This window comes from Gracilinanus agilis, chromosome 5 (genome assembly GCF_016433145.1).
Source record: "Gracilinanus agilis isolate LMUSP501 chromosome 5, AgileGrace, whole genome shotgun sequence".
Classification (NCBI taxonomy): Eukaryota; Metazoa; Chordata; class Mammalia; order Didelphimorphia; family Didelphidae; genus Gracilinanus; species Gracilinanus agilis.
This window is the reverse complement of record NC_058134.1, coordinates 259,863,037-259,880,461: the sequence shown is the minus strand read 5'-3', so window position 1 is coordinate 259,880,461 and position 17,425 is coordinate 259,863,037. Positions and strand designations below refer to the sequence as shown.

The window sequence follows — 17,425 nt, the reverse complement described above, 5'->3', positions numbered from 1 at the left end:
AAACAGTAAGTTGAAAGTATGATTTGCTATAGTTATGCCAAAATTGCAGTTTATAGTATATTTTGGGAAGGAAAACAGAAGTTTTTGGTACACAGAAAGTGTAACTATCTTCCATTGAATAGTATGAGATTTTTTTTAGGGAAACAAGTAACAAATTAATTTAGATTAGTTTGATGGCAAAAGTTAGCATATTTCAGATTTTTCTTTGCTCTACTCAATAGAAAACTTAGATCGAAACTCATTTTCATTTGAACCTTCCTGGAATAGGACTATCTTAGTATATATTAGAAACATGCCCTTTTTTCTTGGGTCATAATTTATTTTGTTAGCAAATACATAAATGGTAATAACAGCTTCTATTTATAGAAATCTTTGTTCTATGAAGTGAGATTCATTAAAAAATATCACAAGTGTGTCCCATAGCACAACCTCACTTTTCAGATGAGGAAACAAAAGTGCCAAGGCCTAAAAATCCTTTACAAAAGGAAAGAAATATATGAATTCTATTCTAATTCAAGTCCTTTTTTTTTGCTTTTCACTTTTTCTTTTTCTGTTTCTTTTCATCAGCTTCCATTTTCAGTTTTACTTCCTCTTCCGTAAGGGCTCCCAGTTTCTTCTTCTTTGCTTTCTTCACCTTTTCTTTGAGAGCAGCTATATCAATTTTTGTTTCAGTAGGAGCTGGATGAATGGATGAATGGAAAGAGTAAAAGGAGTCAGTTATTCTTTGGGATTAATTGGGAGTTCAAATAATTAGCAGTATCTCACATTTCTACGATACCTGACAGTATACAAAGCATGTCTCAATGATTATCCAGCTCTGTCAAGCACATAGGAAAGTAATAATCATTCAATCCCATTTAATAGGTCAGGATACTAAGGCTGGGAAAGTTAGGTGGCCTGTGTAAGGTCACATAGGTAAGAAGAACCAGAGCTAGGAATTCTGCTGTTTGGAGTCTCTGCTCAGCATTCTGCTGAAGGGCTGCCCCTCATGGTCACTGCACAATTCTGCTACCACAGTCCTGCTAGGAGGCCTACTTGAAAGATAAGAGACAGGTCCCTATGACAACAATTCCCTTTTAGCTCTAATATTCCAAGAATAAAAGAAGCATAATTTTTCATTATCTAAAGGCACATATTCCATTCTCAGCATTTAAATCAACCACAGAATCGGTTATTGGAGCTAGGACTTTTATGCCCTCTTGAAAATGCTCAAGATGGAGCTTTTGTACTTCTCTTTTAAAAAACAACCCCAATGAATGAAAGGGACAGAGTGGCAAAGGGAATCAAAGAGCTTGTCTTCAAATTAGGAATTCTGTTCAAGGTCCATCTGAAACATTCTTGCTAAGGGGGATGGGACAAGTTGGGCAAAACTCTTAGCTTAGAGTTAAGAAGTGGCAGAGAAAATGATGAAGTCATTGTGGGAGGGAGGGCATTCCTGAGAGCTTCTCCATTAAGGGAACTGAGACTAATATACTCTCCAATATCCACTAAAGTCTCGACACTTGTCCCAGACTTTAGGAGTCCTTACATACTAAGCCAGCACTACCTAGTTCATAAATAAATTGAATCAGCCAATTAGAGGGGAGAAGAATCCACTCTTTGTACTAATCCTGATAGTTTGAACTTTTCTAGTCACTTCAAAGTAATAAAAAAGCAACAAGAGATTTAAAGTGATATACATTCAGCTTTGCAACAATATAGGTTAGAAGATTGGGCACAAATTAAACCAAACAACTGACATAATACCTGATTAGAAAATGTGTCATTTGAAATTATTATAAGCCCTGGACTCTCTCTGCTACAACTTCCCCTGACACCTTCCACTTCCTTTGGGGTAGGTGTCAGGGAAAGTATAAAAGGGAAAGTTTGGCGCCTTTTCTCTCTCTACCCTGAGACCCTGATCTCTCTTGGGGCCTTTTTCCCTTTTTCCTACCTCCTAGTTTTCCCTAGACCTTTCCCTTTCTAGTTAAAATAAAACCTAGCTATTCAAACCCTAAAGTTGCTCTCTGATAATTTATTTGAGGGCTCTGGTCAATTATCCGCTCTGGGGCTAGGGATGGATACCTCTTCCTTTCCCTTCCTCTACCTTTCTCTCTCCTTTCTCCCATCCATCCTACCTTCATCCCTTCACTTTCACCCACACAAAAAACAATGATACTCACTGGATGTAGAGCACTTTCAAAGCAAGTAACAACAACCTAAGAGGGGTTGTTTTTTTTTAATAGCCAATTTTAAATTGGTCAATTTATGCTGTTGGTTCCACTGGTTTTTAAATCTCTAGCATCCAAACCATAGCAGTGAGTTGCCAAAGGAGGAATACCAGTAAAAACTGTGTATACTTTTTGAGTATCAAGGAATAAGAAGGAAATAAAGCTCCAAAAGTCAGAAAATGGAAGAAGCCAAAGAACATTGGAAAGGGACACAGAAACCATTAGAAAAGGTGGTAAGTGGCCAAAGAGAAAAAAAAAATTCTGTTGCTGGATCATCTTCCTTGTCACAGTGTGGGGACAGGGAGGAAGGGAGGGCATGGAAGAAATTCTGGACGAAGTATTAAAAGATAAAAAATAAATTATTCAAATCACAACTATTTACTAAGCCCTTCCAACGTGCCAAATGCTATCAATAAAGCACAGGGATATAAAAAGGGGTGGGAACAGGGTCCCCGATTTCAGAGCTCCTATTCTGATGGGTGAGATATCATCTGAATAACTACATACATAGAAGATATATACTGTGTAAAAGGCCATTATTCTCAGAGGAAAGGGACTAAACAGGAGAAAACTGGGAAAGGTCTCCTGCGAGATGGTGAGATTTAAACCATGGCTGGAAGGAAGCCAGGGAAGGCAGGAGAGAGGTAAAAAGGGAGAGCAGTCCAGGAGAGAGGGACAGCCTGTATAATCAAGCTATACTTCTCTGACCATGGTCTTAAGATATGTATTAGTGGGGTTCACCTGTTCCTTAGGCTTCTGGTATTCCAGCCTGTATATTTTACAGTGAGGATTCTTTCAAAGGCACAGGTTCAGGGGTTAAGCCAGGGCTAACCACAATCAGATCTATGATACCCCAAATTCTATACAAAGAAATCTAATCACTCATATAAGCTATAAAATACTCGGTCACAATTAGTTCATTATACTTAATGACAAATGTGAGAAGGCTGCTTGGGAAAGATATCAAAATTTCCCTTTGGATCAAAAGTATATAAAGACAACACCCCAAAGACCACATACCTTTCTTAGGTTTCACAGCTGGTTTTTCTTTAGGTGGGACAAAAGCTTTGTTTCTTTCTGCCTGTCTTTTACTGACTGCTTCAGCTTGTTTAGCCTACATTTTAAACATAGAAAAACAGACTTGTCAATTCAATCAACATTGTTAAAATGAACAATTAAGTGACACTACAAATTGATTGACTCTCCTTTTAACAATTAAAGCAGAATATTGGCTTACCTTAATTTGCTCCATTTTTTGTTGCTTCTTCTGACTTTCTTTCAAAAAGTACTCGCCACTGGCCAATTCTTTATCAATCTATTAACAAAAATTATATTTACTTCAGTTAGGAGGGCATTGCAGACACAGAAGTGGCAAAATATAAAGGGAGCTGAGAAGGCTGGGAGAATATGTGATAGGAGGAGTTGGTATAGCTGAGAAGTAAGTGGTAGAGCTGAAAAGGAAGGCAAGCAATAGACCAGGGAATGCCAAAGTAAGAAGTTTGAAGTTTATCCTGTTGTAAACAAGAACCAGAGAACACTTCTCTGCAGTCAATTCACAGGAGAAATTCAACATTTTATGAAGCTTAATCTAGAGGGAAATCAGTTATAATGTGAGTGCAACGATCTATGGTTGTGGGAATAAGGGCATGAGAATAAAAAAGATGGGATAGCCATGAAGAGACTGCACAAGAATGTCTACCACTTATCCAGTGAATTCAATCACCTTAATGGAATTTACTCAGGATTAAAACTCAGAAAATGCTGTCAGCCACCAATACAAGCAAGGACTACTATCACTTTCATTTTTTTCTCAGGCAAAAAATTAAAAAATAATTCAATAAAGATTTATTAAGTATCTGCTGTGATATTTTGGACAAACACTTTTAAAGTGTTTGTTCAAAATATCTTCCAAGAAGCCTTTAGAACTGAAGTCCAACAAGTTGCTTTTTCCCCTCCTCCTTACCAAAAAAAGGTCTGCACTCACCCGACTTTCTGGCTGTGGAGGTGGGAATGGTGTATACTCTTTCTTAACAGTTTTTTTCTTGGGTTCCTTGCGTTTATTCAAATTTTTGTGTTTGAACTGTGGCAAAAATCTTTCCCAATTTTGTGATCTTAATTCAGCATCCTTTGAGAGCTCTCGTTTAATCATCAGTGTCTTCAATCACAGCGGCACATGCAAAATATAAAAATTGCAAAAACACTTCTCAAGTAAGCTATGAAGAGGAAAGCATCTTTTTAAAAAAATGTAGACCTATCAAAGAATTTAAGTGGAAAAGATCTTGATTCTAAAAATAAAAGGAAAGATTTTTCAAAGAGAGGCAATTCTTGCCCTTGAGGAGCTTATATTCTAAGAGGGGATGATTGCACATATAGGGAGAGAGGTGGTAGTTAAAGAAGGGAGTGTTGGTCTAGGGCAGTGATGGGCAAACTTTTTAAAGAGGGGGGCAAAGGAAAGGAAATGCTCATCTGTCCATCTGTTTCTAAGGTAACTCTTTCCAAGTTTCATCGTATCAATCCTCCTCATTGTATTCGTCAGATTAGGAATGTCATGCCACTGGATAGAACATTTCAGGGGGCTGCATCTAGCCTGCAGGCCATAGTTTGCCCACCACTGGTCTAGGGAGTCACAGAGAGAGTGAGTTGCCAAACAACCAAAAGATCGGAACACTGTAGATGGTAAGAAATAATGAAATGAATTAAGATGTTATCTTGTTTTGCATTCATTACATCAAAAACCAAAATAATGAAATCAAGAAGAAAGGACTTAAATCAGTCCAATGTTCCAGCAGGAATCTTTCAGTATCAGAGAGATATTCTAGGGAACAGAATTAGGGTAAGGGGCTTCCTTGTTATGGATTGATCTAGTCACCATCCAACTGTCTTTCTCTTCCAATTTAAATGCTACAACATACAATGATAGGAGGTGAAGTTATCTGGCTTCCAGAGCCAGCCAGTAAAAACTAATGGGTTAAAAAGTCTAGTCTGAACTCACTCCATTATTTGCCACCTGGGTTGGACCCTTGTTCTGGAGCTCCAAAGATGAATTAACTTCAGGCAGGACTGGGAGTGTGGAATTTAGAAGTCCAGATTTAGTGTATAGGGTGCTAGTTAGAAGGCTATAGTAGATGTAATGTTGGGCTTGCAGACAAGAAGACCTGAGGTAAAATTCTGTCTTTAATACTAGTTCTGTAATCCTGGGCAAGTTATTTAATTTCTATGAGCCTTAACCAACACCCAAGAAATATAGGAATTTATGACAAGTTGTGATTTACATTGATATTTATTGAATTTCCACTCTAGGAATTTCTATGCTGACTGAATCATAAATCTTTGCATATTTGTTTATACCATAGACATAGCATGTCTTTTGCCCCATTGATGCAATATGTGAAAGCTTATATTTCAAATGCTATGTTTACAAAAATATTATGATAGAGTGTTCTATGTGCCTATGTATGTGTAGATATGTCTGTTCCATAGTTTTACATGAACCTGAAAACAGTAGGATCCTCTAAAATACCTCATCTTCATATATGGAGTCAGATTGGGAGGCAAACACATTGACCAGATAGTAATACGTGAAGACACTCATGAATTTCACTTTCAGCTATCCTAAAAAGTAAATATACTACCAATATACTCACTTTGATGTTATAGATTGGATGAATATTTTTCATTGTATCCAGGACTACTTTTCGAACCTAAAATTAATGGAAAGAAGTTCACATTTTTATAAAATCTTTTCAATTAGTAGCTTACAAAAGTGGCTTAAGGAAGGCAGTTCTCTAATGGATAAGTAGTCAACACATCTGAACAAATAGTTCTCAAAAGAAGAATGGCAAATGATTAACAATCATACTAAAGAACATTTGAAATCACTGAAAAGAGAAATCCAGATCAACGCCACTCTAAGGTTCTATTTCCCTCTCTGCAAACTGGCAAAGATAACAGAAGGTAGAAATAGTCAATACTGGGGAAATGTTTTTCTAAAGTCATTTTTCACTCAGCCTGCCTCCCTCCAGTTAACCAAATGATGACATTTTAGAGTTGAAAGAAATATCAGACATATACAAATGCTAGCCACTCTCCTCAGTTTAAACGATAAGGAAGTTAATGACCAGAAAAAGTAAAAGATTTCCCCAAAACTACAGAGACAGATCCAGAAAGTGAACTGAGTCATCGAGGAATATTTTCTTAAAACTATTATACAAATTTAATTGTTAGAAAAATTCTTTCTTTTGACCTCAAATCTTTCTTCTGATGTCCTCCCTGGTCAATGGCAAACCAGTATTAATTTTGTCTTCTGCAAATACACAGAAAAGTTTACTCACTTTTTCTGAAATGAGGAAATAGAAAAATAGATTTCTAAGTGTATATCAAAGTTAGCTACTATTTATTCAGATTCAAATGTGATAAAAAGGATCCCAAATTACATGAAGTAAAGTAATTATTGATTTGAGCCAATTTAGATAGAGAAGGCACAAAAAGAACATAATTTTCAGTGGGTGATACTTACACTAAAAATATTACATAAAATTTTCCAACCAAATGTTAAATGACAATTAAAATCAAAATATTTTTATACATGATAATTACAAGTTAGTTTTTACTTACTTCTTTTAAACCATTAAATGGCCCAAGAGCCGAAACAGTGTTCCCCTGAACCATAATGTAACAGTTTGTTAACAGTTCTAAAGCCTATAAAACAAGAACAAAGATATGTGAAAATTAACTCTGTATTATATAAAAATTAACAAGAGAAAAATTCAAGCTTATGTTATTGAAAACTACCTTCAGGGGGCAGCTGGGTAGCTCAGTGGATTGAGAGTCAGGCCTAGAGATGGGAGGTGCTAGGTTCAAATCTGGCCTGACACTTCCCGGCTGTGTGACTCTGGGCAAGTCACTTGACCCCCATTGCCTACCCTTACCACTCTTCTAACTAGGAGCCAATACACAGAAGTTAAGGGTTTAAAATTAAAAAAAAAAAAAAATTAAAAAAAAACTACCTTCAGAGTAGATCCTTTTGGTCCAATAAGCCTTTGTCTTCGTTTTACAAATCTCTCTTTGTTTCTTACTAAAGAGCCAATCTTAATAATGTCACAAGCAGTATCATCTTCAAGAATTCTTATTGCCTTTAAAACAAATGAGAACAATTATTTTTATCCTTTTTCATAAACACTTTAGAAATCTTACCATAAACATGAAATCAGCCTTTCATTGCTTCAAAATCAGATGCAATATTATGAAGTCACTTTCTACTTTAATTAACAATAATTTATTCAACAACAATTTATTTTTAATAAAAGTTATAATTACAGAAGGAATGTATAATTTCCTAGTAGCTAATGTAACTAAGAGAAATCTTTCTTTAGTTCCTGGATTTCCTGATTACATACCTGTTCAAATGGGACACTTCTTGCTAAAAGCTTTATTAAGTCCCTGGCCCTGATGATAACATAAGGATCAAAAGTCTTCTTAGTTGTGCAGACAGTCATGCTACCCTCAATTAGGTCCAGAGTTGCATTTATGTGCTGCAAAAATAATAAAATAAATTAGGAAATCATTAGGTCTTTATATAGGAATTAGCTCCAACTGCCTTAAATTCTCAGTTCTTTTAAATCCATCAATAATTAACCATTAATCATAAAAAATTAAAATTCTTTTCAATGCAGACTTAGATTTTGACCCTACAAGGTGTTTTGTTTTGTTTTAATGAATCTAATGTTAGGAAAATGTCTATCAGACACTATACTGTGAAAACTTGACTTAAATGGAAGTAGGAAGCTGTCTAGTTGTACTCCCCATCACCATCTATATTCTTTCCCTGTCTTCTCTACAATCTATCAGTATCAGGCTGGATTTTTCCCTCCTAAACTTTCCCTCTAGTAGGGGATTAATTATAAAAGGAAAAAACCAGACAATTACAAAGGTATAATTAAGATTTACAAGATTATTTCTCAATATTATATACCAACAGATAAAAAAAAATCTACTTAAGTGTTGAATTTCTATACTCTTATTCATTAGGGTATAGAAATTCAATACCTAAATTACATTTATTTTAATATGTGGTTTTAATGTTTGTCACAGATGAAAAAAGATACCACATAAAGAGGCACAGATCCAAATAAGAAGTATGTCTTTGGCAAATAAGAAGTATGTCTTACGAAATCATGATATTCATTTAAATTCTCTTCACCAATTATATAAAACTTATTTTTGAAATCCTCTAGAGTACGTCAAATCTACTGATCTTGCAAATTAGAAGGTATTATATTTTTACAGTTTTAATAAAAGAGCTCAAAACAACTTGAATTTCTATTCCTTCAAAGATTTTTAAACAGGCTAACAAATTTGGGTTTTTAAAGTATAGGTAATAATTTTCAGTGTTTTCAGTAATCTGGTGAGCTATGTCAACAAAGATGAGAAATGAGAATCTAGGTGAATGGAAGATGGTGATGCCCACAACAGAAATAAAGAAGACAAATGGATTTGGGGGAAAAAATGATGTAGTAAAATGTGCAATGCTGATCTCAATCCATTCCTACTTGTTTAACTTGTGTTGCTCATTCTTTTCCCAAGGGGAAAAATATAAGCAGTTGAGGTTGGGAATTTTATTAGCCACTGCACCAGAGCATAGAGCCCACTTGCTCAAGGGTGCTGCAGCCACGAGTATCTAGGAAAGTAGTTGAGAACTCTAGGAGTAGCTGCTGCTAGGGACAGACATCAAAGTTCTATCTGCCCTGAGGGGCTTACTTACTCTCTTCAACCAAACTAGGCAGTGGAGAACAGGGAAGGAGAGAGGAACCACTAAATTACATGGGGTAAGAGGAGTTATGTTAAGAGACAAGCCCATTCTTTATTCAAGAAAGGAGGGAAGTAATGTATATTCCCATTATTGAAGTAGTTGAGAGCACACTGATTTTGGTCAAACTATATAAATGGGCCTTGGTTTCCACTTTATAGACCACTGGTCCACAAGATGTTTTTGGATTTCTGGCACTAAGCAGCTTGGGGTTATTAAAGAAGATAAATTGTACCTATTATGTTAGCAAACTTAACTTACAAATATATAAACATTTTAAGGTAAAGTCATTAAAGAGCACTATTCTCATGAAAGAAATTTAGGAGATATCCATACATGTTCCTGTAATGCTTTCTGCACCAAAGGCCAACATTCCTTCAGGTAAGCTTCTCTGTATTTGGGAAACAAAGTTGCAAAACTGCTTTCTTCTAACAGTCCTCTGGGGTTGTCATCTTTTGTAAATGGGGGTTCTTTCCATCCATCAGGAACCGTGAGGAGTTCTGATTCATCCACACCTATAAAATAATTTATTCATGGATATTTTAAATCAAATTCAACAAACATTTATTAAGTATTTACATTTCGAACTCACCATGTCTCCATGTCTAAAAGTGAATTTATCATATTTCTCCACAAATCCCAACCTTCTTTCGGCCTACATTATCTATTTCTGCCAATGTAGTACTCCTATCCTTCTAATTACTCAGTTCTGCAACTCGGACATCTTCCTCAATTTTTCATTCACTCCAATATATCCATTTAGTTGCCAAACATAGTCACAGCCAGCTCCACAATATCTCTAGTCCCTTTCTCTACTCATGGAGCCCTCTCCCTAGTTCACCTCTCACCTGGGATCTGCAGTGATCTCCTACTTGGTTTCCTCCCACTCTAATTCATCTTCCATACAAGTTATTTTACTAAAGGCCAGGTCTCATAATGTTGCTTGCTCTCTGTTACCTTTAGGATCAGATGTGAATGTCTCTTGAATGTAAAGTCCTTGACCATCTGGCTACATCTTATTTTCCCAGTCTCATCATATATTACTTACTTTCTTTCCAAATACATTGCAGCTGGAATGGCCTTCTTACCCTTCTTTATACACAGCATCTTATCTCCCACTTCTATGACTTTGTACTAGCTGTTCCTCACGCCTACAATACATTCCTTGCTAATTTCCATCTTATAGAACTCCTAGGCTCTTTCAAAACAGAACTCACACAGTCAGCTTCTTACAAGGTCTTTCCTGTTCTCTCCCAACTGCCCAAATCTCTTTTTTTAGTTCCTATCTTATACGCCCATGTCCCTCATTAGACTGTAAACTCTGTGAGGGTAAGGACAATTTCCACTTTTGTCATTTTATCCTCAGCACCCAGCAGTACTCTTGGCACAGAATAGGCCCTTAATATTCACTAGACTGACTGATTATCCTGTACAGAGCAATGCCTATCCATGGGGTGTTCACTCATTTAACCTGTGTGACTTTGTAAGTGCTTAGGCTCTCTGGAACTCAATTTCCTGACCTATAAAATGAGTGTTGGATTAGTTGACCTCTCTGGTCTCATCTATCAATATTGGGCAAATGATTTCACTGAGATAGGGAACTCTTCAGATAAACACCCTGCCCAAGGTCACACAGACAGCAAGTGTAAGAGACACCTGCCAAGAGATCCATGTCCATCTTATATCCGCTAAGCTTTTTAGCTGATCTATAGGATTTTATATATGGATCCTGTTGGCATGAAACTTCCAGCTTAAAGAGCTGTCTTCCATCATAACCCTTAAATGAAAACAACCCTCAAAATCTTAAATACCAAAGTGCTGTTGTCAGTACTCCTAGAAAGTCACTTTAACACTGTCAAGAAAATGTTATTTCATCAGTGTGGAAAATGATGGGTTCACAACCAGTTGTATTAAAAAGCTTACTGAGTTAAGTGACTAGCCACAAAGCTGGGAACTATAGAGGCAGCACTTGAACTATGTTTTGCGCTTATCAGAATGTAAGAACCTTGAGGACAAGGACTGTGTTTTTGACTTTCTTTGTAACCCCAGAAATAAGTACACTGCCTGGCAGATAATAGACATTTACAAAATGTTTTCTGATTTTAGTAATAACTAGCACTTATGAGGCTTTAATGTTTTAAATAACTGTACATTTATTATCTTGATGTTCACAGTAATCCTATGAGGAAATAATAATTTCTATTTTTGTTCTGCCAGGTCCAATTCTTTGTGACCCCATTTTGGATACTGTGCTGCTTTGCCATTTCTTTCTCCAGCTCATTTTACAGAGAAGGAAATGGGGACAAACAAGGTTAAGTGTCTTCCTAGGACTTGCTAGTGTCTTGCTAAGGCTGGATTTGAACTCAGATCCTGACTCCAGAGCTGGCACTCAAACCACTATACCACCTCTCTGCTCCAATAATAATAATGGTTAACATTTATAGAGTCTACTAGGTACCTGTTACTAGGTGCAAAATAAATTATAATTACTCTCTCATTTGGCCCTCAATTCAATTAACATTTATTAAGCACCTACTATGTACCAGGCACTGGAGAGAAAATAAAAAGAACAAAGGTCAGTCCCAGTACTCAGAGCTTACAATCTAATGAGGGGAGGGAAGACAACATGTAAATGCGCGCCCCCACACATCTATCTCTGTGTGTACTATATATAAGCAAAATAATCTTGGGAAATAAGTGCTGTTATTATCCCAATTTCACAGATGAGAAAATGGAAGACCAACAAGTGAAGTGACTTGCCCAGCGTCACACAGTTATCAAATGTCTGAGGTGGAATTCGAATTCAGATCTTCCTGCTGCTTTCCAGTGCAACACTTTCCACTAAGCCATCTGCCGACCCCCAAGTACAACACGCTATCTGTTGCCAGCGCCGCCTGTCTACGACTCATCAAAGGCGACCCCTGCGGTTATTCTACCTCTAGCAGGGGTGGCTCCAGGGGCACGCGCAAGAACACCAAGGCTTAGAAGCCCCCGCGCTCGTCCGTCATCCCCAAAGTCATCCCGCCAGACAAGCACTTAAAACAAAAACCACCGTCCTAAGGTCCGGCTCTGCTTCAGCCTTACCGCGGTTCCCCCGCTTTTGGTTCCGAAACCCATTCTCCGCTTCTAAGGCTCCTTTCTCAGTCCGTGACGGCGGAGAAGAAGCCATGGCAAGAATTTCCGGCCACCGGAAGTGCGGCGTTCTGCTTGACGCCGACTAAGGTTTGTATTCCTTTAGAAATTAAGTTCCGTAGACTCCCAAGACTAAGAGATTTGCGCAGCCTCTGTGAAAGCTGAGACTCAATTGAGACCTTCCTTTACTTGCACCAATGGAGGCAAGAGCATCCTACAGAGACTTCTGGGTAGGGTTTATTGTCAGGAAGTAGTAGCTCGAAGAAACGAGGCGATCACGAGGGCATTCTGGGAACTGTAGTTTCCATCTGTGACGCACGTGGGCTAATCAGCTTTAGCCCCCTCTGTTGTGAGTTTAGGCTTTCGCGTCATGGAAATTAAGTTTACTCTCCACACGTCTGTGATATAAAATCATCCTATTCCTCCAATTATTGATCTCTTAAGGTTGCAATATTAGTTATAAATTTTGCTCTGCTCTATTTAAGTAGTTTTATATTTACTACATTATGTATATATAATATATATATATATAAAATATATACATATATATTAACCAAGTATAAACCATTTCAGAAATCCTTTAAGTGTGGAAGTGTAGATATGACAACTGTCCTTAATGCCTCTAAGCGTTTAATAAACGCATGTTGACTGACTTACCGAATCCCTCTTTGCCTCTGCTCTTCAAATAGCTCAATTTCTACAGGAAGATTTTCTGATCCAAGCAGCTGCTTAGTACCTCCTCCCTGCTAATTATCTCGTTATCCCTAATTATATTTATTTTATTGTTATTTGAGCAATATTATTTATTATCTTATCCCCCAATATGCTATTATCTTATTTTATGTCATATGCCAATTATATTTATGTCATTATATTAATAATAATTTTATTTATTTCATCTTGTATCCCCAATTATACTTATTTTATTATTCTATTAATATTTATATTTATTTGTATTGCCATCCCCAACTGTTTATTTTGGATATAGGATTATAGATCAAGAGGTGGCAGGTACCTAGGAACCACCTAGAGTCCTCATCTGTAAGTCCTCATTTTACAGATGAGGAATCTCAGACCCAGAAAGGTTGAGACTTGTCTAATAAGTTGTCTCTTCTTCCCAGCCCCATCACCCCCACTCCATATGAGTAGTCATATGACATAATGGATAGATAAATGGCAGAATTGAGTTCAAGTCCTCCCACAAACACCTTCTCTTTGTGTCCCAATGCAAGTCACTTAACTTCTCCCAGCCTCAGTTTCTTCATCTATAAAATAGGAATAATAATATCATTTACCTCATAGGTTTATTGTGAGAATCAAAAGAGTTATATTTTGCAAACTTTAAGATGCTATATAAATACGAATTATCATTATTGTTGTTAAGCAGTCCTTGCCTTAATAATAATGGCTAGCATTTATATAGCTGATCTTTCTGCAGTCGGCATCTTTATTTTAGGCATTGATCTGCTCGTTTCTTCAGGGCCAGCGAAGCTATCTCAGCTTGAACTTGCTAGGGCATAGCTTGAACCTCTTATTGTTAGGGCAAGCTGTCAATTCTTAAATCCTAGAGACTCTACATAGCTAACCAAAGTCTGGCAAAATGCCTCTGGGTGAAGATTAGCTTTTGCCTTTTAAAAAACTCCTTTATTTAGGCAGAAATCTAACCAAGGATTCTTACAATCTCTTATCTTATTCTATTAATAATTATATTTATCCCAATATCTTCTCCTGATTTAGCTGCAAATGAATTTAAACCTGGAAGGGAAAAAAAAAAAGTTAGTGCTTTCCATTCACCTAAAGTGTGCTGAAGGCAGCTCTAATTGGCTAAAGAAAACTGATTGTTAAAATTTCAAGGTGAATACTAATAGGTGAGAAATCAGCTAACACCATAAATCACGGCTTGATTTATTGTTTTGTCAATTACCTGGACTTAAATGCCAGAAAAAAAGTGATAATAATGCAAATTAAATTTAAAAGTGTATTGCAGATACAATTTCTACCCCCACCCCCAGAAAAGTAGTTGTTAAATATTTATCACTACACTCCTTCATCTAACCCCAATATCTATCTTAATTATGTTTATCTTCGAGCAAAAATCTCAGTTTCCTTGCAGGGACAATGTGTAGGAAGCACTTGGCAAACATTATATGGCCCATGCTTAAACGAGCAAATATTTCCTCTACATTCTTTGGTTTCTTCCTGGACCCTGGAGAGAACAATTAGAGATGAAAGAGGCAAGTACTGTGAACTGAAAATTGATGAGAATGTCTTGAGTTATTCTTAGCAGGATGATTTACTGAAGTAGTTTTTCAGTGCTTTTAATTTATACAGTTATGGTTATTTGTAACTTCTTTTCTAATCTCTTTTTTAACGTTAATGCTGTACCCCTTGGCTTAGGACAATCTTCAGGGGGCTGAAGCAGCACAAGAAAATTTGACTATTCAAACACTAGAATCCCAAGTCTGAAAATCAGGAAGATTTCCTGTACTAATCAAGTTAAGATGTGAAGCAGTGCTTTAAAGGGACTACTAATGAAGACAATTCTATTTTTAAGTAGAAACCCAAAGTAAAGTTTTTGATCCTAATTTAGTTCTTGCCTCTGATTCTAATTCACGCCAACTATTAATGGAAATCAGAAATATGCCTCCATCTCAGGAGGGAATCATGCCAAAGAGAAACCAAGGGATGATGGAAGCTCCAGAGAGGAATTTCTTTTCTTTTCTTTTTTAACTCTTACTTTCTTTCTTAATATGAATTAAAAAAAACAAAAAAACAAAAAACCCTTACCTTTTGCCTTAGAATCAATACTGTGTATTGGTTCCAAGACAGAAGAGTGGTAAAGGCTGGGCAATGGGGGTTAAGTGACTCACACAGCTGGGAAGTGTCTGAGGCCAGATTTGAACCCAGGACCTCCCCTCTCTAGGCCTGGCTCTCAATCTATTGAGCTGCTCAGCTGCCCCCCTTAATATGAATTCTAAGACAGAAGTATGGCAAGGGCTAGGCAACAGCTAGGAAGTGTCTGAGGCCAAATTCTAACCCAGGTACTCCTGATATCAGGTCTGGTGCTCTATCTATTGTGCTACCTAGTTGCCCTTTGAGAAGAATTTCAAGGGAAGGAGGAAAAGCTCTTCTTTCACCCAATTACTAATCTCCAGGAATACACACAAAGCAGTGGGACACTCTATTGGAAGGGGCCAGTGAATTCATATAACTCAAACATCATTTTGAACTTGATTCAGTTCCAACAAAAAGTAAATCTAATATACAAATGTTACTCAAAAAAACTCAAGGTTTTTTTTTTTATCATCTTTATTTTATTGATTAATGGATCTAATATTGAACTCCTGTTATATAGTAGTCTATAAATATTTTTAATATATAAAAGGAATTCCCATATGTGAAAAGGTTGAGGACAAATGACATAGAGATTTGGAAATATATATTTAAGGCCATTCAATTGATTCACATATAATAGTAAAGGAGTCAGCTGAAGGTAACTGAATATTCTCCAAAGAGAAAACATTCCTTCCTTTTTAAATTTCATGAAAGCAAAGAGGTATTGGTTTCCTTATGATCTCTAAGTCAATTGAAGAAGTCATGAGATTAATCACAAATAATGAGTTATTAAAAAAAATAATGAGTTATAAATACGTTAATAACATACCAACAGACTCAACAGATTCATTAAGGAAGGATGAACATCTCTCTAAGATTGAGTCAGAGAGGAGCAAAGTCTTAGGATGAACAACGGTTGGCTGTGACCTCAGGAGATCATTAAAAGTGGGTTCAGTAGTGTAGCCCACCCAGGAGAGGATGGAGCCACAGAGGAAGAACTAACCCTCTGAGAGGCTTGAGCTGGTGAACTACTCGCCCCAAAGGAGACATACTCTACAGGAATTAAAGAGTCGTGTCAAGAGATTGTCATTTCAATTTGAGGCACAGTTGAGGGAAAAAACAACAACAACATCCAAACCATCTAGAAAGATACAGGATCAGTCACTTAGGACATCATTGAGGCAACTTCACAGAGTACTCTTATTCTCTGGTAGCTAAGATGAGAGCTGGCTATGGAGTCAAGATAAATCTAGCCCTGGGAGGAGAGAATCAAAGAAACAAAAGAGATCCTGAGATCATAGGATCTATCTATGATGATCCACCTATGAGTAATCCATCTGTGAGTCCAGGAGTAATTTTATGAAGATCCCAAAAGAATCCCCAAAGACTTGAGGAATGAGTCACCTTGACCACATGAGCTCCGGAGTTACCTGTGTTTCTCATCACCATTATACTTTTAAGTTTGTGCCTAATTTTCTCAATAAAGATGTATTTTCTCAATAAAAATATATGTGTGGGAAGGTCTGCCCCAGGATTCTGGAGAAGGGATGTTTTTTTATCACAACATTAAAATAAATGTCTATTTTTTGACTGAATTGTTGCTCTAATGGCTAATGGAAAGTCCCCTAGTATAGGCTTATGAGACATAGTTTTAGGAATGTATCTTTGTAAGATTTAAATTAACACCAATAACTCCAAGTATTATATTTTATAAGATTTATTAGTAATCATTTGAAGTAGAAGGAAAAAAAATAGAAGTACAAAGCTTATGTATGACCATGTGAGTAAAATTTCTCCTGCCTGGCTCTCACCCATCTCCACGACTGCCTTCCCAGGAGCAGAGAGAGAAGTGCAGGGTCAGACCAAAATGAAGCCTCTCTATGTTAGCACGTAAACTTAAGCACGTAACATAAGGATGCAGATGGGATGCTGGGTAAGAGAGTTCTGGGGAGAAAATTCTAATTACACATTTTCAAAGTACTCCTTGAATCCTGGGAGTAGCAGCTATTCTCTAGGCATGGAACTTATGAATTTGAGTGTGAATTAGGAGAGTAATCCATAGGGCATGCAACTTGGTTGCATGCCCTATGGTCCTTGGACTTCCTGAAATTAATATTATTTATCTAAAATAATAACTTGTTTAAAACAAATAATTAAATGAATAAGTTTCCATTAATGTTCTGTTCTGAGGTCTCATAGTATTGTGGAGTGCAAATTCCAGCAGATCCAATCAATCTGATGAAGCTTCCAGAATGGGGCTAGTGATGGACCATGTTTATTCATCAAAAACCAGTCTAACTAGTTTCACAGAGGTTAACAAGATTGACTGAAGGACATTGGCATTATTACTATCTGAATCGCCTTTTTGTACTATAAATTTTACAAGCCTCAACAAACATCATCCAAAAAACAGAATAAGAGGGGGAAACTGGGTGGCTCAGTG

The 17,425-nt window shown here is 36.8% G+C and overlaps 1 protein-coding gene across 1 annotated transcript; it reads right to left on the bottom strand.

The window, feature by feature from the left end:
* KRR1 (KRR1 small subunit processome component homolog) lies at positions 1–12,191 on the bottom strand. Its single transcript, XM_044677663.1, has 10 exons — positions 12,100–12,191; positions 9,352–9,530; positions 7,607–7,741; positions 7,217–7,342; positions 6,825–6,908; positions 5,855–5,911; positions 4,195–4,365; positions 3,448–3,525; positions 3,231–3,324; positions 1–678 (listed from the first exon to the last, which is right to left on the bottom strand). Exons 1-10 carry the CDS (start codon positions 12,182–12,184, stop codon positions 536–538), a joined length of 1,152 nt encoding a protein of 383 aa, XP_044533598.1. The 5' UTR covers positions 12,185–12,191; the 3' UTR covers positions 1–535.
* Between the last annotated feature and the right edge of the window lie 5,234 nt (positions 12,192–17,425).

Coding starts and splice junctions, on each gene's coding strand:
- KRR1 (XM_044677663.1), bottom strand. CDS start 12,184: ATGGCTTCTTCTCCGCCGTCACGGACTGAGAAAGGAGCCTTAGAAGCG. Junction 4,366..5,854: donor ATCCAATCTATAACATCAAA/GTGAGTATATTG, acceptor CTGTGATTGAAG/ACACTGATGATTAAACGAGA. Junction 679..3,230: donor AGCTGTGAAACCTAAGAAAG/GTATGTGGTCTT, acceptor CCATTCATCCAG/CTCCTACTGAAACAAAAATT.